The 22436-nt window shown below is 46.5% G+C and overlaps 1 protein-coding gene across 1 annotated transcript; it reads left to right on the top strand.

Moving 5' to 3' along the window:
- LOC124196171 (piggyBac transposable element-derived protein 3-like) lies at positions 1-858 on the top strand. The gene has a single exon (XM_046590985.1). The coding sequence runs from the start codon at positions 1-3 to the stop codon at positions 856-858; it is 858 nt and encodes a 285-aa protein (XP_046446941.1).
- Positions 859-22436: the final 21578 nt, after the last annotated feature.

Genomic DNA, 22436 nt, shown 5'->3' with positions numbered 1-22436 from the left:
ATGACACGTGAGCATTTTAAATATATTTCAAAACACTTGTCTTGCGCTGATCATGGTGAATTAGACAAAGATAAACAGTTGAAGGTGCGAAAGGATCCTATTTATAAGATCCGATCGTTGGTGGACGTACTCAATAAGCCATTTAATGAGTGTCGCCGGCCTCCCAGGTGGCAAAGTATAGACGAATCCATGGTGAAATTTAAAGGTCGATCCATGCTTCGGCAAACGATGAACGGCAAACCCATCAAAAGCGGCTTCAAAATCTGGAGTCGATGCTGTAATAGAGGCTACACCTATAATTTTGAGATCTATCATGGAGCTCGAATTGGTGAAACGCTCAAGGATTCCAATTTTACGATGGTGGAAGGAGTAGTTCTTGATCTTTGCGAGCCCTTGGCAAAGAACGGACATGTAGTAGCCTTTGATCGCTTCTTCACGAGCATCGCCCTCCTGGACGAACTCGACAAAAGGGGGATCAATGCGGTTGGAACGATTCTTAAAACCAGAGTGGGGCAACCCATTTTTACGGTCAACGAATCGAACCTTCCGCAGGACGAATTTGTGGCCAAGTTTGGCGGTGAACCAGGAACGGGAAGAAAGGGTGTTTTCATCTGGAAGGACACTAAGCCGTTTCGGGTCGCTTCCAACTTCCACGGCTCAGAGGCTGTCAAGGTGCAAAGGAAGCAGCGCGATGGTTCGTTCAGAACAAAGTCTTGTACAAAGGCTATTGGCGATTACGTCGATAACATGGGCGGTGTAGACACGGCAAACCAGCTGCGTTCCTACTACGAGAGAGACCGCAAATCAAAAAATGGTGGCACCGTCTCTTTTACTCCCTCATGGAAACATGTATGGTGAATAGCTGGATTACTTACTGCGATTTGGTGGTAAGTTCAGAAATTGTATTGACAGAGTGCCAAGCTTCAATAATTTTCTGTTCAATTTCTTTCCAGACGATGAAAAACAAGAAAGGAAAAACCTTCCTGAAGGACAAAAGATATCTCAGTCTTTTGCAATTCAAGCGAAGCGTGACTACTTCTCTTTTACTTTACGGGCTGAATGATGAGATAGGCCGCAAAGGAGATGCTCCAGAAGCAAGATTGATGAAAGAGATTCCACTTTCGGCAGAGCCCGGTGCCAAAAGAAGGAAAGATAGACTGAGCGTGCCAGATGAAATACGCTTCAGTCAGGTCGGAATCCATCATCCTATTTTCGTTGAGAATAGAGGACGGTTTCGAATGGTGCCAAGCCACGACCGAGAGAAGACCCAATGGTCACACGAAGGAATCTCGTCCATTCTCCCAGTGCAGTATGTGCAAAATCTTTCTTTGTCTGTCCAAGAAAAGAAACTGCTTTTTGGAATTTCACGATGATCGGATACTCGATCCAACAAAGGCTGCTGCTGAAACAGTACTTGCTGTCGATCCTGAAGAAGAGATCGCAGTCCAAACTGTCGAAACGGATCCTTTGGGGATTTACCCTTCATCTGATTCCTCTGATGATTCTGATTTTGATGCGCTAAATAATGATGTAATGTCCTTTTAGATGAAGACGAATGGGTTAAATAAACTGTTTTATGTTGTATCAATTTGTTTTTTTACTGAGTTTGGGGATCTGAATGAGCGGTCACCGGCACGGGCGAAAGCCTGGATTGATATCAACTGAAATAGGAACGGTCGAAAGAAATGGATTCGAAGCGGATGTTGGATGTAGCTGTTTGGAATAAGCGAAAATGAACCAGAAGTGTCCGGTTCAATAGTTTTTCCTTCGTGGACAAGCTCCTTTCCTTCCGCCGTTTCAAATAGATTCATTTTGATTCCATTTTTGGCCGAGAAAAATGAGAAAGAGAAAAGACAAGCATTTCCGAAGTGTCGGATCATTTTTGTTTTCATCTTTCGCGTTCTACTCGCTGAAACCCCCGTGCGAGCCGTCTGACGGGACAAATTTTTTTAAAGTGGCTGCTGTGTGTAACTGTCGGGACATTTTTTTTGTCCCGGCGGACGGCAGTCGCTTGGAAATTTGGCCGTTTTTCGGTGGCTGAAGTGCCGGTCGGGACTTTCCTGACGGGACAAAAAACAAAAAAGCAATAAAAGTACAGTAAAAAAAGGAATTTTTTATTTCTTTTTAATTGAGTGGTTTGAGACGTCCTCAGCAATCTGTACTTTTAATTTCAGTCAAGCACGGCCAAAATAACTTTGGCGTCGAAAAAGGGTTAATCTGGGATCGTGCTTTGATTCGCAACTCCTCCAGATGAAATTAATAAAATTTGATATTTTTTCAATCGATAAGAGAAACAACTTTCATGTGGATGAAGCTATCTGGTACCTTCAATTAAAGTGTCAGATAGAAGAATCAACTGGCCAAAGGAGAAGTTTAGGTGGGAACATCTCGCTAACTTGGATTTACCGGAGATAGATTCAGGCAAAATCGACGTGTTGATTGGACAGGAGGTAGAAGATGCGCACCACCAACTTGTCACCAGAAAGTCTCAAGACAAGAAAGCACTGAAGGTAAACTCACGCCATTCGGATGGACTGTAATTGGTAGGATACCCGCTTCTACCGGAATAGAAAATCCAAAGGACGCGGACCTAGTTAGTAGTTACAGTGGTCCAAAACTCTTACGCAACCGAAACGTTTGGACCATTGACAGCGCTAAAAATGTTCATAGAAGATACGCTGGCTTTCGAAATGCTGGCTTCATCCATATAAAATGTGGGTGCGCGATTCGAAGTTGATCTACCGTGGAAAAATCCAAGAAAAGAACTTCCCGACAACCGAGCGAGTGCGCTATAACGCTTGAATCAGTAGAAAAACTTTGTGAAATACCCGAAAATAGTTGAACGTTATGTTACCGCAATCGAGAAATATGTGGTTGATGACCACACCCGTTTATTAGCAACATCAGAGCTGGTGTAGGGACATTTCTGGCACGTCAGGCGGCTCCGATCGAAGTCTACACGAGAACCTTTTGATCGCGAACCGTCGGGACTTTTAAGTCTCCGCCAAATATGTCCCTCCAGGCGGCTGCAATTTGCAAAGCCCGGAAGAGATGTCAGAAATTGTGAGGTTTTATTTGTGTTCCTCATTAAAAAACAACAACAAAGAAGTAGAGTTGACCAGCCAGGCAGGCGCGGTCGAAAGAAATGGGATCGAGCGATGGTTGGATAGATATCGAAGGGAAGGCGAAAGAGGAGAAGAGAAAGCGCGAAATTTCTTTAGTAGCTTCGACGCAAAAACTTTGGTATCGACGGGGAGCTTTGGGAAATGGAACGAAGACGCAGAATGGGAAGTTGTCCGGTTCGGCGTTAGTTGTAGTTTCATTTCCATCGTAGCTGAGCTCCTTTCCGACCATCAATTGGTTTTATTTTGATTCCGCACGGGCATATATGAGTTCGAGAGCATGGCGGTTGAAAGAAATGAATTCGAAGCTGTGTTTGGATGGGGAGCTCTGTTGGAATGGGTCAAAAACGAAGAATCAGAAGTGTCCGATTCGGGGTTACTAGTTTCATTTCTTGTGGCCAGAGCTCCTTTTCTATCCGCCGCTTCAAATGAATTCAGTTTCGATTCCGTTTCATCGCTTCTCGGTCTTATAGTGCCCACCTGTCTACGGCCGGAAGATATAAATCCGAACCGAAAGATTATGAGAGAGACGAGGGTATCGACCAAATTTTACCCTAGGAAGTCTCGAAAGTCAGTTGCTCAATCAGGAAGTGAATACCTGATGGTGATGGTATTGTTAATTCTTCCTTGATAACCGATGGAACAGCAAAGCGAAAGATTGGGGACGAAAAGAGGAGAATTCATTCCCGATTCGAATCTTAGTAGTTTTCATCTTTCGTGTTCTACTCACCGGTCCAAGATCGTGGAATTCCACTTCTGTACACAGTTCGCGTAATGGTTTTAAATGATGGATATGGTCGAAGCGGTCGGTGAATGGTTCGAATCAGAGACGAAAGCGCTTTTTGGCAGATAACTCCTTCATGAGGTTTATTTGGGCTGGTCCCCGTGCCCATTGCAGTACCGGGCGTTAATTGATTCATTGATTAACCAATGAGCCATGCGTTAAGTCTTGAAAAATCGAACCTTGCCAAGTCCCGACGACCAGGTAGTGGCGTGGTTGCCGGGACTTGGATGAATGCGAGCTTGTGGAAGATAAAATAATAGACGAACGGTGCAATTCATCCTGCTGAACTTTTTGTTCGAATACTGATGAAACTTAAAAACCTAGTAATCTTTCCAATACAAGAGTATCTCCGATTCATTTGCCCGATTGTCGGGTTTTGGACCGCGGCTGAAATGATCCTGATCTTACCAGAAATCTTTCCGGATTTATAGTGCCCGTTGGGTGGTCAGCAATGCCTCTTGTCTTGTCTTTTCTGTGCGTTTTTCACAAATGTGCGGCAATCTGCGGCAGATGTGGAAAGCGTTGGATAAGATGAGAAACAAACCCCGTATTATTGAATGTGCATGCATGTCCCAGCATGAGGAGACCGTCGAAATCAAATAAAATTGGATCCTTTTGGCCAATATAGAAGCCTTGAATAAACATGGCAATCAAAAATAAAGTCCTAAGAGTTTTTTGGAAGTGGCGTAGAGACGAATGTCTCGTGAATTGGCTCCTAATTTATCCTAAAGCCGGGTGCAAATTCGATTAAGCCAGAGCAGACTGGCCGGTTAGAGATGTCAGAAATTCAAAGATCAGAGATGTCAGAAATATACTGGTCTACACGGATGAAAGAAAATTGAAGGGGTGGTTGTAATGAATTCCCCTGGGAATTAGCGAAAACAGAACGGGAAGTGTCAGTTCTAAATAGTTTTTTTCCAGGCGGTATTTTTATTCCGTTCCGGTCCGTGTAGTCGAATCAAATGAATTTGAAGCCGGTGGTTGGATAGATATTGAAGGGAAGGCGAAAGAGGCGAAAAGGAAAGCGCGAAATTTCTTTAGTAGCTTCGACGCAAAAACTTTGGTATCGACGGGGAGCTTTGGGAAATGGAACGAAGACGCAGAATGGGAAGTTGTCCGGTTCGGCGTTAGTTGTAGTTTCATTTCCATCGTAGCTGAGCTCCTTTCCGCCCGACGCTCCTTATTTATTTTTATTCCTATCTGGGTGCCGCGCGACTTAAGTGTCCGCGATTCCTCAAATACAAATAAAAAAAAGGGTTCAAGTGAATTTGAAGCCATTGGTTGGATAGATATCGAAGGGAAGGCGAAAGAGGCGAAAAGGAAAGCGCGAAATTTCTTTAGTAGCTTCGACGCAAAAACTTTGGTATCGACTTTGGGAAATGGAACGAAGACGCAGAATGGGAAGCTGTCCGGTTCGGCGTTAGTTGTAGTTTCATTTCCATCGTAGCTGAGCTCCTTTCCGTCCAACGGTTCTTTTGAATTGATTTTGAAGTCTTCGAGGCGCTATTAGTGCCCGTGTAAATAAATTTTACACAAAGCCTCTTGTACTCTCTTATCCGTGCGTTGATTACTGCTGTCTCGTGAGGAAACTCCGAAAGGCGGTGAAAGGCGCTGGATAAGAATAAGCCCCGGTAACTCCTGCATGTGCATGCTTTTCCCCTGCATGATAAAATAAGACCGTCATATAAGGCTTAGGACGTAAGGAAATTCGTTATCCTTTTGCCGAATTCACAAAGACTAATCGTGCCTTTTTTTTCGATTCTGTATTTTCAGATTGATTAAAAATGGCGAAAAATAAAAAAAAGAGAGACCCAAGATATACTAAGTCGAGAGCCGTGAAAAATTCAGCCAAGAATGCCGCAGCCGCCGCTGTATTAAAAAGGCAGCAATTAAAATAGGCAAAGGAACGAGAAGCTGGGAATAAGTAGCCGTCCATCGATACTGATACCGGACATGTGGCTCAAGATCAGGAGGAGGAGGCAGTTGCCGTCGAGGAGCCGGTCGAGGAGCCGGTCGAGGAGCCGGTTGAGGGGCATGGTCAGGAGTCGGTTGCTTCCCAGCGGCCGGAGCTTGATCAGGATCCGGAAAAAGAGGACGAAACATCTGGCTCAGAGGATGAAGAACAAAAAGCTGGGACAGAAGAAGAGGAGCCGGTGGAAAGACCAATCATAAAGAAAGACCTTAAAGTTCGACTGGAACGATTGGTTCAATCACCAGCGACGCTTCAAAGACTAACGGAGAAAAGAAAGAATCGTGAAGACAGTTCAGAGAGTGGTTCTTCTCCACCTAAACGAACCAGAAGTAAGACCCGAAGACCAACTAGAACGGGGTCTTCTTCTGAAACGGCCGATCCCGATGGTGAAGTGACACGGTACTTCACAGGGAAAAAGGTTTGTCTCACGAACGCGACTTTGAGGTGTCGTGGGCCTCGCGTGCTTACAGCGCATCCGTTCCGGCTGGCCAAAAAAAACGAACTCAAATTCGGCCTAGCTGAACATGCAAAAGAAGGCCGATGCCAAAAAGGTCGCTCACCATAAAGCCGTCAACCGGAATTGGAAAGAATGCAAAGTCTGGTGCGACGTTGGGAGACGATCACGGGCTGATGATGATTCACCGAAGCCTCAGTTCCAGGAAAGGGCAATTCAGTTTGCACCCCTAGAAGGACCAGGCCCCGTGTTGAGTCAATTCAATGGAATTTCGAATCCCCTCGGAGTTTTCAAGTCGATGCTTGGTGGTGAGGACACTTTGTACCTTCTTCGGGAGGCAACAAATGACTACATCGCTGAATTCTGGAGGTCAAGGAAGACGCCACTATCTCGAAAAGTGGGTGGCAAGCCTGAAGGCAGGTTAATCGGCCCGCGGTTGCCTGCTGGGGGATTTGTCACAGACCACGAACTTGTAGCCTTCCTTTGTCATACAGTTCTGATCGGATATCACCGTCTGCCCGAGATGTCGATGTTCTGGGAGCAGCAACCAGACGCTGGTCTCGGGCTCGGAATAATTCAACAGGCCATGACTCGCGAGCGATTAAAATTATAACCAAACACATAGCTCGCGCAAGCCCATGGGATGATGTTGACCCTAATTCTGACGACCCGGATCAGGAGCCAGAGTGACCGGATCCTATCCGTAAGATCCGTCATCTGGTCAAAGGACTCAATGAAAGCTATCATGCATGTAGAAAGCCTCCTAGGGGTCAGAGCATCGACGAGTCTATGGTTAAATTCAAAGGCCGCTCAATGCTGAGGCAGACGATGAAGAACAAACCGATCAAGTCTGGTTTCAAAATTTGGAGCCGCTGTTGCCATAGTTTCAGATCTATCAAGGAACTCGCTTTGGGGAAAACCAAGGAAGATCTCGTAATAAAGAGGCTGGAACTAAACCGCTTGGCGGCGCTGTGCGGTGGTAAAGCAGTTTTATTTTTGTGTTTTTCAACATTAGCAGAAGTTAGCAACTGTAGCAAAGTTTTATTGAATTTTCAACATAGCTTAATTGAATTTATTTTATGAAGAAGTGAATTTATGCTCTCGAAATGCCTGTTTGAATCTTTTTTTTTCTCTTTCCAGTTCCCACTGCTTTGCAAAACTGCCCTACCACCGCACAGCGCCGCCAAGCGGTTTAGTTCCAACCAGGCTTCAGCATGATATCAGATTTTGGTCTGTTAGCCTATTCCGTTGTTTCTCCTGTCATTCTTCTTCATGCTGGTGCTGTGCTGTGCTGTGCTGTGCCTGGAAGAATTTCTTCTTGTTTCTATTTCATAAACATCATTGATGTTTTTATGAATTTATTGATTCAATTAACTTTAAATGTTGTATTGGACATTGATTTACATATCCTGTAAGAATAAATCCCTTTGAATAAGCAAAACAATAAATATATCAAATTTAAATTCATTGAAGTGGTATTTTCTAGCTCGTCAAAGCAGTATTTTTGATTTTTCTTCAACGCCAATGCAAGATATGACTTATAAGGAGTAATCTTGTTGTTTTATTTTAGAATAGGATATTCCACACTTATTCAGAATGATAATTACCTTTATAAATGATAGAAAAGGTATCCAGCATGCTGGTGCTGTGCTGGTGCTGGTGCTGTGCTGTGCTGTGCTGGACTCTATAGTGGTTGGGAATCAATTCAAATGTGTGAGTGTAGATTTTATTCGCAGACTGTCAATCAGCAGTCGTCAAGCATCATGCTTCTATAAAACATGCAAACATCAATCAGAGCACATCAATCCTGGTCAAAGACAGAACATAAATCATTAACGAGTCAACAAGGTAATGCAAATCAATAATACCTGGGAAAACCCAGTCTTCGATGGAATAGGAATAAAACTAATGGGGCCCTTGGTCGGACACACACACATACATGCAATAAACCTGAAGGAGAATAAGATTTAGCATTACTAGCAAAGACAGTTTAAACAATAAAACAAGATACCTGACAGCCTAGGTGGCCTATGCCACCGTGTCAGAAAGATAAGAGCGTGACGATGACGGTGAATGTCACCCACACGTCTAGGTCAGTCAATGCAAATACTGGAGAAGCTACTTCTCTAAAGAACCCAGATGGTAACATTAACAATGGGCAAGAAAACATGAAACCATAAAAATACCTGTCAATCTAGAAGTTAAATCAGTATAGAAAAAGTGACAGCCACAGTATAAAAAGGAAAATGATTTGATAGACAGGGGGAGGGGGGAAACGAGACTAAACAGTTTCTTAAAACAAGTGGCGCCACAGGAATTAATTAACAAAACAAAAGAGTTTAATAGATGGCCACACATGCCATACGTCTCGCTGGTCGTAATGAGCAGAAGGCCTAAATCGCGGCTCCATTCTCCCCCGAGCCGGATTCTGTCGCATCTTCCGCTGGATCTGGCGAGCACGCTTCCAGTAGAGCCAGCTGGTTAGTCCCTCGGCGAAGTATTCCGGTGGAGATTTCCACATCTGCTGCTCGGACTAATCCGTCGGCACCGGGGTAGACCTTGACGATCTTGCCGGTTCTCCAACGCCCGCGCGGAGTATTCTTCCAATCATCCAAAATGAAATCACCGACGGCAAAGTTCCGCGCGGGTGTTCTCCATTTCTTCCGACTGGTCATCGACTGCAGGAATGATCCGCGCCACACGTCCCAGAAGAAATTAGTTATTCTCTGGACGTATCCATAATGATCGCACGGAAGGGCCTTGTTAAAGTCTCCGACCGGTAAATAAGCTACAGGAGCTCGATTAAGGAAATCGTTTGGGGTTAACGCACGGAAGTCGTCCGGGTCGGAGCTGCTATAAGTCAAAGGCCGAGAATTTAACAATCCGGAAACTTCAAAAAGAAGAGTGCGCAGAACTTCGTCACTGGGTGTACGCAATACACTCTTCTCTTGATCCAACGCGGCGTAGAGAGCGTTTTTCACTGATCGTACTAATGACCAATGTGAGCCTCATTCCAAGTTCGTGCCATTGTCCGAGAACATATGCGCTGGCTTTCTGTACACTGACATAAAACGTCGGAGCACCATTAAAAAATCACTGGCGGAGAGGGAAATTGAAACGTCTACATAAACTGCTCTGGTCACCATGCACGTAAAAAGTACGCCCCACCTCTTTGCTCTTCCACGCCCGTGTGTCACGTCTATGGGTCCGAAATAGTCCACCGACGTGTAAGTGAAAGGGGGATGACCGGCGCCCAGGTGATCTCGATGGACGTCGGCCATCATCTGCAGAGCTGCTTTCGGACGAAATCGAAGGCATGGTACACATTCATTGCGGACCCGTTTAACCAATTCTCGTCCGCCCGTCACCCAAAAAAAGCTGTCGCACGTGAGATAATACAAAATCCGTGCCAAGGTGATGCATGCTGTCGTGAAACGCTCGGATGATCATCCGAGAAAGCGGGTGTTTTCCGGACAATAATGGAGGGTGCAGGACATCATAGGGCAACTTGGCCCGGCTTAGCCGGCCTCCAAGTCGCAATACTCCAGATTCATCAAGGAAAGGTGTGAGCAGTTTTGTCTGCTGCAATCTTTTCAGCTCTTCAGAATAAACCTCCCGTTGACTCTGTTTCACGAGGTTCAGAAACTCCCCTTCCAACCGGATTTGGGCCAGAATATCTTGGGCTGAGATCTTGACGTCTTTCCAATTGAACACGGTCGGCGGCTCCACGGCTGTGGAATTCAGATGGATGTGGATAGACCGGAGTTCTTCCTTTGCGGCCATCCATGGCAAGTCCTTTTGGCCAGGCCGGCTCCTCTTCATGAAGGAAAGGCGGACCATCTAACCACCAACTTGGGATTTCCTCTCCTTCCATCTGTGAGCGGGTAGCAGCGTCGGCCGGATTTAAACTCCCAGGAACGAAGCGCCATTCATGAGGCTCAGTAAGGGTTTGAATTTCACCGATCCGGTGGCTGACATAAACCTGGTAGTGGGAGGACACGACCCGGATCCAATTCCGGACCGTGCTGCTGTCGGTCAAGAAAAATCGGCCATCCATTTTTCTTTTCAGGGCCGTTTAGAAAAACTTAGCCAGACGGGCACCCATGAGACCAGCGTTGAGCTCTAGTTTACAAACGGAAACTGTTTTTAAAGGAGCAAGCTTGGTCGCTGTCTTTACGTGCCGGACCAACACTCGGTCATCCTGATAAACCACACGGGTGTAACAGGACGCGGCAAACGCCTCTTCTGACGCGTCCGCAAAAGTGTGCAATTCGGTCCGAACTATTTCTTCCGCATTTGGGAAGAGACAGCGGGCCAGCTCGATCTCCTTCAAACGTCCGATTTTCTGGAAATACTGCTCCCATCACACCTTTTCTTCACCAACCACAGGATCGTCCCACTGAAGCCCTTTCACTACCAATTCCCGAAGTTTAATCTTAGCCTTAACAGTCATCGGGGCGGCCGTGCCCAAGGGTCGAACAAACCAGCCACTTGGGCAAGTAACCCCACTCTGGTGTAGTTCACACTGGACACTTTCACTCGGAATCCCAGATGATCAGTAGAAGGATTCCACACAATCCCAAGGATCAACTCCGGATCATCACTAAGGCTGCGCACTTGGGTCTTGACAGTGATCCCATTATCCGAATCCAGCTGGACTATTGATAATAGCTGGCTGCTATTGGACACCCAGTGCCCCAGGTGGAAATCGCCGTCTGCTAAGACCTTATTTACACCTGTGGCTCTCCTTACGGCATCCTCAATTCTGCTAATCGAGGCCAGGTAATCTTCGACGTAGATGTCTTCTCGAACGTCATCGGTCGCCTCCTTCATTTCCGGTCCCGTATCGTCTGCTGCGCGCCAAGTGGTTCGTATGGCGACGTAGGGTGAGCAAGTTACACAAAAAGTAACCCTGGTCATTTCACACGTCGATATGGTTCCATCCTCTTCGGGTCATAAGAATCTGTGGTATGGACGGCCAGCATCTTTCAAACGAATCCGGCTGAACATTGCGCCTATATCCGCTGACCAGGCAATCTCTCCTTCTCGGAAGCGAATGAAAACGGCGGGCAAGGGGTTCTGCAGCGCAGGACCACTAGTGACAAAATCGTTTAAACATTTGCCGTTCGACTTTGCAGCAGCATCAAATACGAGACGTAATTCCAGCCGCCCAGCCTTTTCCGGTACTCCAAAGTGCGGGAGAAAATACTTGATTGGTGTTGAAGTAACATTTGACAACCTGATTCGGACTGGTTGCGGAAACCGAGGGTTGCTAGGCAACCGTTGGGCAGACGCAGGGATTCGTCTGCACTACCAACCGACAGCGTGGGTTCTTTCTGATCGACGCCGTGACGCGTCTTACGTAGGAAAACTTAGCTGCTTCCAACGATTCGTATTTGATTCTATCGTGTCGATTAATCTTGTGATCAATTGTGTGAGTGAGTTATTATACTTGTACGAGCATCTGTGTTGGAGCAGCCACCTGTGATAAATCTGGATCTTACAAATAAAACTGATGTGTCTCAACAGGTTATGGACCCAGGCCACGCTAAGCTTTGAACACATTCCAGAATGGCTCAGAATTTTTCACTCGATGTGATCAAGCATACTAGAAAGTTCGATGGAAAGGAATTTTCCACTTGGAAACACAACATGGAGATGTTGTTCACATTAAAGAATGTGAAAGCCATTGTGGATGTAAGTTACCCAACTCTCTTTTACGTTGGATGAGAATTTGCAAATTCTAATACCGTTGCATCACTTTCTATACACACAGGGTGAACTCACTGAACCTGAAGCAGAGTTTGATGACGATGACCCATCCATCATGTTGAACGCGGATGATATTGAACAATGGAAAATGAGTGACTGCTATGCCAGGTACCTCATCTTCAATAGCTGCGATGAAATCAGGAAGCAAGCCCTACTCAACAGCAGAACCAGCCATGAAATGTGGACTAGATTGGAAACTCAGTACTTGTAACGTGCTGCAGACAACAAGCACTTGCTACACAGACGGCCCTAGAGTCCATGGCGACTGAAGTTAATGATATAGGAGTGAACGTGACAGAGCACGACTTGATCACGACCATCATGTGTAGTTTGCCAGCCAGATTTAAATTCTTATCTTCCTGTTGGGACAATGTGCCAGACAACGAACGATCCATGGATGCTCTTCGGTCAAGAATCGTGTCTGAGCAACGCCGAATTGAACTACGAAAGACAGAAGAGGAAGGTTTTAAACCTTTAACTAACACTCCAGAGGGGACTGCACTTCAAGCTTACGGTGGACAAAAGGGACATTTCCCACGTGCGTTTCGATGAAGTCGTGGCCGAGGAGGTGCATCACGAGATACCATCAATCGCGACATAGCAAAATGCACGTACTGCGGAAAACCACGCCACTACGAATTTGAATGCAGGACTCGTATTGCAAACGAAGGAGACATACAAACAACCTCATTCAAAAGACCAAACAATGACGGCGATGGGAGTGGTCCCTCAAGGAAAGCATATTTCTCCTTCATCCCTGTATGCTACCTCACAACAACAGACCCTGATGCTCTTTACCTTGATTCCGGAGCCACCCGGCACATGAGTGGAGTACACTCTTACTTCTAAGAGTTGAGAGACATACCTCCCAACAGCTGGCCGATCAATGGAATCGGAGGCACGGTCCTACATGCCAAAGGTGTTGGAACGATCAAGTTGTCTTCCCATGTACACGGTGAGACAATTAATGGAAACCAATTAAAGGATGTGCTGTACGTCCCTGGATTGGGATTAAACCTAATATCTGTCGTGTGCCTATCTATCAACGGATATACAGTATCCTTCCACGGTCTAGATGCTTGTATCATGCGTAACAATACTGTAATCATGACAGCATCAAGGTCGGGTGAAACTCTCTACAAAGTCAATGCTGTCGTCTCTACCCCGTCGACCATGGGCCTTGCAGCCGCAACTACTCAAGCAACGCTCAACACCTGGCACGAACGTCAGGGACATGTGAATCGTCGAGCTGTTCTACGCATGGCATCAGGCATCGGTGTCACTGGGATGGACATTTCTCCTAGATCCACCACCCTCGACGAATGCTGTCATGGGTGTGAAGTCGGAAAGATGCACAAACTTTCTCCGTTCCCCAAGAGTCAATCCTTGTTCTCAGCAATTGGGGAATGCATCGTCTCCAATCTAGTCGGTCCTTTACAAGTGGAATCCATTGGAGGTGCGCGGTATTACGTCATATTCAAAGACGTCTTTAGCAAGTACAAGACTGCCTACTTCCGCAAACAAAAGTCAGAGACAGCTGATTTTTTTCTCACATACGTCAAAAAGGTGTACACCGATACCAGCCAACGTGTCAAAATGCTTCGCTGTGACGGTGGTAGGGAGTATAACAACCGTTACTTAAAAAAATCTCTAGAAAATCTTGGAATCAAACTTCAAACCAGTGCGCCGTACACGCCGGAGCAAAACAAGATCGCTGAGAGAGATCATCACACAACTGTAGAACCCGCTCTTAGCCAAATCCATGCCCGTGGTATTCCACTCAAGCTATGGGCTGAAGCTATAAACTATTCTGTCTACGTCTTGAACAAGACCCTATCTAATACCAAAACTGTAACCCCATTTGAGCATTGGTATGGAGTACAACCCGATATCTCCAATCTCCATGTTTTTGGGTCGGCCAGCTATTTTTTAGTCGCTGATGATCTACGCCAGAAACTGGATCCCAAAGCTACAAAAGGTGCCTACGTTAGTGAGAGTGAAGAGCAAAAAGCTAGTCGGGTGTTTGTGGAAACTACCGGGCGGACCCTCATCACACGCCATGTTAGAGTTTACGAAAATCTCCCATATTGGCCACTGGCGATAGAGCCCGCCCCAAGTGTTGCAGAACAACAGCCATCACCTCTCATTTATGACATCACACCTGAGGCCACCATCCATCCTGTAACATTGGATCCGAATCTCGGGACCAAAACTAAGCTCCTCGCCGTTCACCTGCCCGTCCGGAAATCTGAAGGTGCGTTATGGAAACAAGCTGCGGACAACGAAAGTCCTCTCACATCAAGAATGAGACTTGGACCCTTGTCCGACTGCCTCCAGGCCGGGAATGCATTCCCAGCGGTTGGGATTTCAAGATGAAGACACACAGATCAGGCCTCCCTTGTCGCCGTAAAGCTCGATTTTTCGCTAAAGGCTATCGACAAGTCAAGGGCATTGACTACCAGGAGTCCTTTGCACCGGTCGTTCGCTACGACTCTCTTCGAGTCATATCTCTATCGCGGCCCATCGTGATCTGGAACTCATTCAGCTCGACGTGACAGCCGCTTTTCTCAACGGTGTTATCGATGAACTGGTGTACATCGCTAAACCCGAAGGCTATGTCGTCACTGGTCGTGAAAGTGAAATTTGTCGACTGAACAAAGGAATGTATGGCATATACCAAGGCTCTCGCATCTGGAACAAAACGCTACACGATGCCCTCATCGACTACGGTTTCACGCAGAGCTCTGTGGACCCTTGTGAGTATCATCAGATCACTAATTCCCACTATCTCATCATTGCCGTTTGGGTCGATGATGGCCTTGTGGCCGGCAGTTCCGTGGATGTTGTCAACGAAGTAGTCCGATTCCTCAACAGGCGATTTGAAATTACTGCCATTCCCGCTGACCTCTTCGTCGGAATCGTCTTCACTCGTGATCGACCCAACCTAAAAATCTACAAGTCGATCCCTCAGTTCATCGACAAAATTCTGGCAAAGTTCCACCTCTCCGACGCGCACCCTGTTTCTCTCCCAGTACTCAAAGGAGCGCCTCGTCTCTCTCGTGAATCATTTCCCTCTTCACCTGCTGACATTGCCGCCATGTCTACCATCCCTTTCCGCGAAGCCGTGGGGTGTCTAATGTATGCAGCGCTCACTGTACGTGTTGACATAGCTTACATGGCAAGCAAACTGTCTCAACACTGCCAAAATCCAGGGATGGAACACTGGAAAGCTGCAACGCGTCTGCTGAGATACCTATCCGGAACACGCGATTATGGTCTCTGCTTCGGAGGAAACGGACCCGCCAGACATGCACTAGTCGGGTATTCGGATGCGGATTATGAAGGGGATCCTAACACCAGGCGTCCACTTCCGGTTATGTGTTCATCTTCAACGGAGCAGCCATAACTTGGTCTAGTCGGAAGCAACCCATTGTTGCACTGTCCACCATGCAATCCGAGTACATTGTCGCTAGTGATTCTACCCGCGAAGCTGTGTGGTTGCGTCGGCTACTCGATAATCTTGGTGAAAGTCAGACTGATCCAACTTGTCTCCGTTGCAATAACGAAAGTGCTATCGGTCTAGCGTACAATCCTTTGGCCCATAAAGGTTCGAAACACATAGAGGTGCGCTACCATTACATCCGTGAGCAGGTTGCTGATGGAACCATAGATGTGGTGTATGTCGACACCAACAATCAACTAGCTGATGTCCTCACGAAAGCCGTAGATGGTGAAACTTTTTCTAAATGTTTGAGTGGATTTGGTCTAGCGCTGGTTCCTAAAGAATCGAGCTAACTTGTGTTTCTTCCCTTTCATTACCTATTTGATTTTTGCGCATTCTGAACTGTCTTCGAAGACTGGAGTGAAAACTATTTTTATTTTTGGACAATTCTTTTTCATTCATCCTGTACTGATCTATGTCATCATATTTAGTTCGATCTTCCTTTGTGTTTGTTGTCTGTTTCGAATGAGAGAGAGTGTTGAAGTAACATTCGACAACCTGATTCGGACTGGTTGCGGAAACCGAGGGTTGCTAGGCAACCGTTGGGCAGACGCAGGGATTCGTCTGCACTAGCAACCGACGGCGTGGGTTCTTTCTGATCGACGCCGTGACGCGCGTCTGACGTAGGAAAACTTAGCTGCTTCCAACGATTCGTATTTGATTCTATCGTGTCGATTAATCTTGTGATCAATTGTGTGGGTGAGTTATTATACTTGTACTACCTGCGATCAATCTGGATCTTACAAATAAAACTGAAGTGTCTCAACAGTTGGGCTCCGCTGGATTTCTTCCGGCGTGAGCCGTCTGGCATAGCCTTCACTAAAATGTTTCTCCATGGCTGCACGGTAGTAAGTCTCGTAGTCTCCTGATTCACGGGCAAATTTGTTCCGCATACTCATCATTCTTGCCTCCGCCGTGCGGCGGCTATCGGGAATTTCAGGAGAGACGTCGTCGATCCAAAGCAACGGTGCTGCATATCCCACATCCAGTTTTTCAGTCTCCGTCTCCAATTTGGTCACCGCCCTCCGGTGTTCAGCCGACATGCATTCCGATTTGAATTCGGTGCCGAACGACTCCGTATCACAGATCCTTCGGACTTGTTCGGCAAGTTGAAGAGTGGAATCAGCTGAGGTCTGCACATGATGGATCCCGACGATATCGGGTCCAGTCCACCACTGGTCGCCAGTGCTCCTTGCAGCGTCCATCCAAGTCTAGTCTTTGAGGCGGTCGGCTTATCATCTCTGCCGAATCGAGATTCACTCGCAGTGATGAGTGCGGCATGGTCCAAGCCAATCAATATGTCCACACGTCCACCACAGTCTCGAAGCGGCGGCAAGTCTTCCATGTGGCTTCATCGTCCGCGTAGTTTCTCCCATTCCATCACATACATCATGTACTGGTTTGGTGATGGAGGGGATAGTAGATCCCTGGATCGACACTGTTTCTCCCGCCGACGTCCTTAACTGCAACTCCAGGTACTCTGAATTTTCATGGACGGAGGATTCTTCACCGACGCCACCTACAAATAAGGTCTGCCGCTGGCCAGTAAGCCGGGGTCGACGCGTCAGCCCCTCGCGAATGAGAGTTGAATCGCTTCCATCATCCATCAAAATGTTCACAGGCACCATCTCCCTGTCGGCGTTTAGCGCGTCTAGACGGAGCATCTTGAATGCAATTTGTCGTCGGTCGGAACGTAGAGTGTGAGGCCGGGCATTTCTTTCTACCGGACCATTCTCTTTGTGGAGAAGTCTATGATGGGACAGCTTACATCCGTCGATGCCACACGCCTTCTTTAGTGTGCAGTTCCTGAAGCCGTGCCTGACGCCGAAGCAGCCATAACACAATCCTCGACGTTGTGTTAAGGTCAGTCTATCACTGATGGGAAGGTCCTTGAAAAAGGTACAGTCTTCAAGGCGGTGCGATCCTTCACATTTAAATTAGTGTGGTTCAGTCGGTTTCTTCTCTTTCTACTCAGCCGAGCCATGATCCTTTTGGGAGCTTGATGCACCATGAAAAATGCTTGCACTCCTTCTCTGCTGCTGTGGTGGTCGATGATGCGACGGATTCGAGGGTTGATTGTGGTTATTTGGTATCCAGCATGCTGGTGCTGGTGCTGGTGCTGGTGCTGGTGCTGGTGCTGGTGCTGGTGCTGTGCTGTGCTGTGCTGTGCTGTGCTGTGCTGTGCTGTGCTGTGCTGTGCTGTGCTGTGCTGTGCTGTGCTGTGCTGTGCTGTGCTGTGCTGTGCTGTGCTGTGCTGTGCTGTGCTGTGCTGTGAACAGCAACGACTACGTTCTAAACAGCAAACGGCAGCTGGCTGGCCAGCCAGGTAAAACGTTCGTCGATTTTATCAAGATGGCTCATGAATGTGAGCCAATAACTCCCGATGGAGTCATCTGTGTGATTCCCTCCGTGACTCAAACATCTGACATTCCGACAGATCAGTCAACAATTCTCAAACAACTTCTGTTTTAGCCATTGAGTATCCTCAAGCAGATGATCGACGTGTTCCACCACCAAATAATATAGGGCCCATAGCAAGAAAACGTCAAAAGAAATTACAAGCTCATTTAGCGATTTATCAGTTATGACCAATTCATTTTTTTACTTTATTCAACTTGTTTTTTATTATCATGTTTGGTTTCTTTATTTCACTTTTTATTTGTTCTTTTTAAATACACTTTGACGTCTTGCTATCTGACTGCCGTTTTTTTCAGGTTTATGTCTGTTGTTAAGCCGCCATTTCCACTCTTCGTTCGTGTTGTCGGCTTGTGTGAAGAGTTAATTTGAATAAGTTTACATCCGATCAAAAATATAACTGATCAAACTTTTCCCCTTTTGCCTCTCCACTTCACTTGTGTGAGAATCCGCTGATTCCCAATAAACGGAGCAAGTGCGATCCAAATTCCTACGGCCTTCAACCGAAGGTTAACCTTGTAAAACCTTGAAAATCCAAGTTTACCCTTCTTCACACCTTAAACCCACCGAGATTTCTACCTTACTTGACCTTGTTACGTTCATATAAATATTTGCCTCTGCGATACGATGAACCAGTCTTGTTCTTGCTGTCGGGGTTAAAACCTCTGCTCGGGTGTTGCTCCGGCAGTGTGAAGTATCCTACTGGTAGCCGCTGCGTGTATGTGTCGTGTGTGAACGCTTGAATAAAGACTTGATCGTGACGTGGCGGTGCGTTGCAGTTATTTTCTTCCGTTCCCCGGATCGATTGGCCGCTAATCCGCCGCTACCCGTAGAAACGACTCTACGTCCCCCAGCAGACCCCGCGTCCATCATGGCGGTTACGCCTCGAGTGTAACTATGTTTTCAGTATCGTTGCTTATTATTATCGGTGTCATTTGATTAGTCAGCTGAGGCCAAGAGTATCGAAGCGGCTTCACATTTGGTGGCAGCGGTCACGAACCTTTTAACCCTCTGTAACGTTTTGAAGGAAATTTTGTATTTTAAGGATTACAGTCGGGAAATTGTTCCGGCTCTAGACTTTGTTTTCCGTCATGATCGCTCATGGCGTCCGGGGGTAAACAAAAACCAGTATGGGAGAAGCTTTTAGAGAGTGCTAGAAGGGCCGCTACGAAAATATCACCAAAAAATAGGTCAACCGAGAAGGCAAACCACCCCTGGTTATCGTTTGGCGTCACAAGGGGAATCACACAATCTCCTAAGCAGCCAGCCCCTCCCGCCTCCGTTATTGTCCCGTCTGCCCCCTCACTTCAGGAAGCGGCTGCTTCTTTAGTTCCAAGTGGACAAGAAACAAGTCTCATTCAGGCAGAAATTGTGGATTTGAAAGTAGGAAGGAAAATAGAGCAGGAAAGAGAAGACGAACTACAGGCGACACGTTGGGAAAACGCAACTTTGCCGTGTCTTGATCCTTCCGTTCTGCCGGCTGAGATCACAGGAAATAGACATTTTTATAACAGATACGCTGACTTACCATTGGAACGCGTTCCGCGGAATGAAATTGTACATAAAATAATTTTTTTGCGCTACCTTAATAAGCAAACGGAATTAGCGTACGAAACAATTGAATTATCAGTTGAGGCAGCGCTTGAGGAATTTAAAGGAAATTTCGCGACACCAAGAGACTTTTTTCATTTTCTGGGTCCCACATTTTGAAGATGTGCGAATTAATAATGGCAACCTGAAGGACACGTTGGCAATACCGGAGGATCTAGGGACCGAGGGAAATGACGATGAAAAAGGAGCGAACGTTGAACCTGACGGAGCCCCCTGGTCCCAAGCCAGACCGCCCAGCCGGATTGCGACCATGGTCAAAAATTCGACAGCGAGAATTTTAACAAAAAAAAAAAAAAAAAAAAAACAGAACTTTTGGTGTATATATATAAATTTTTCTTTTTGTCCTTTCTAGAATTATCAACTTCCTTGCAGCATTCACGCTCGGAACCGTTAGTGCGTTCGAAACGACCGTTTGCGACTGCAGCCAGGCGGCAAGTAAGGGCTTCGTTTAATTCGACAACGAGGACTGCAAACACCTCGTCAAGCCAGGATCACCAACTCCTGTGATGTATAAAGTAATAACCACCCTTCCGTTCCTTCAGCGATTCATCGGGCACACGTGTAGCATGTGGCGGATGTCGAAAACAGTATATCGTGACTTTCTGCAATGGGATTCCGTAACTGAAAGCCGCACGCCCTTGTAATGCGCCGACTGTATCATCAGTTCGCCGTTAGGAGATATTTCGGGATCGGCCAATGGATCACTATCCCACAACCTCGTGACAATAGTTTGGGATAACTCCCTGAGGGAATTGGGCAAGTGTAAGGCCAGGCTAGTGGAAGAGGGGCTCGGACTACTATACAATACCACAACTCCAGACGTTTTGCGACTACGCGACTCCCGCAAGCAGATGGATTTTATGGTGAAGAACGTGGACGTCAGAGTGTGCGGTATTCCCGCTAATATGTCTAAAGCTAAAGCAGTGATGGGAATGGACCGTGTTGTGACAACCTGGTACCCAATTCATAACTCTACCCGTGCAGTTAAGTCAGAAATGGAATTCGAAAACGTTTCTTCTGTGCTCCGCGCCGAAATTGACTCGGCGGCGCACGCACAATACATGCGGGACTTCGCAGTAGAAATGTCCAATAGTGTCGCAAAAGAAGTGCGGGAATTACAGTGCAAGCTGCGTGAAATAACTCATCGCAACGCGATCGCAACTGCGCAATAAAACGGATTGATAGCGGCCAGCTATCTTAATCTGCCTAAGTGTTATAAACTCCTTCCGGTAGGAAAAGATGTAGCTGTTCTACAGTGCAACCCAAAAAAACATTACGTTCACGACGGAAATCACCAACTGCGGCCCACAACCTCGGCACGACAATTTCACTATTAGTGTGGAAGGATGGGAGCTCACGGATTACTCCGAATGCTATTGGCATTTCGACTTCGTGAATTTTAACGGAAGATCGCATACGTTCAAAAACGGGACCTGGGTCCCGTTGCTGCCATCAGTCCTCGTGCAAGGGGACAAATTGATTGGCACAATGCCATATGAAGTCGATGCGTCGTTGGGAAACCTTTTACACATGCACCCGGCTCTGAGGGTTAACCCTGTGAGTCCCGCGGCCGCAATGGCAGATATATTAACAGCCGTTCAAGAACAACATTCCGCTGATTTCACGAGCAATCGGCACGTTAGTAATGTGCTGCTAAGTCGCCACGACGCACCCCACATATCATTCTTATCCAGAATGGGAAGTTGGATTAAAAATTTCGGATCAATTTCGGGAATTGGACTACTTCTAGCCGTCGTCTTCAGGTTCTGCGGATTAGGCTCCATGATTACCAGAATCATACCATGTTTGTCTGTATTTCAATATTGTAACCCATTTAAAGTAGCAACTAGTGCCCTCAGACGTGAAGACGTCGAAATAGGATTAAACACTGTCAGCAGCCAGCCAGCAAATTCCCCAATCAGCATAATCAACATTCCATCCGGGGCTCCGCCAACGGATCGGCCGCTGTTGACTGTGTCGGCCAACAGTACGGCGGTGACCGATCAGGAGGTACGGAAAAAACAAGCTGCGCTATTGCTAAATAAATGAAAGGCTGCGAATCATGTTGCGAAGTAACAGGGGGAATTGGGCATCGTTAACTGCAGTGGCGATTGCCTGATTTGCAATTGCGAACCGAACAATATAATTTAAAAAAAAAATCTTCTCACATGCTCAAATGATTTCACATGTTTAATTTTTGTTGTGCACATACCTCTGACGCAATGACGATGAAGTTTTATGTCTTTTTTTCTATCTCTCTCTCGCTCTCTCTCTTTTTTACGCTTCTCGGATCCCTGCTAACCCTCCCTCCCTCGGAAAAACGGGCACGTAACGACAAAAAAACCTCGATAACTTTTCAACCACTGCGGACGGTTCAAGGGCGAGCCCCACTATAACAATCTTATGCCATATCGAACGTAACCTAATAGGAACCTGAAAAAAAAACGTTCTACTATATGGAATAGAAAAAAGTAATCGAATCGGTAAGCAGAGAAAAGGAGGACGTGTCGATAGCGATTGCGGAACGCAATCTAACATGACGGATAGTTATGTGAGAATCCGCTGATTCCCAATAAATGGAGCAAGAGCGATCCAAATTCCCACGGTCTTCAACCGAAGGTTAACCTTGTAAAACCTTGAAAATCCAAGTTTACCCTTCTTCACACCTTAAACCCACCGAGATTTCTACCTTACTTGACCTTGTTACGTTCATATAAATATTTGCCTCTGCGATACGATGAACCAGTCTTGTTCTTGCTGTCGGGGTTAAAACCTCTGCTCGGGTGTTGCTCCGGCAGTGTGAA

Source organism: Daphnia pulex, chromosome 6 (assembly GCF_021134715.1).
Source record: "Daphnia pulex isolate KAP4 chromosome 6, ASM2113471v1".
Classification (NCBI taxonomy): Eukaryota; Metazoa; Arthropoda; class Branchiopoda; order Diplostraca; family Daphniidae; genus Daphnia; species Daphnia pulex.
Note: the sequence above shows the minus strand (reverse complement) of the source record. Positions and strands in the feature narration are given on the sequence as shown.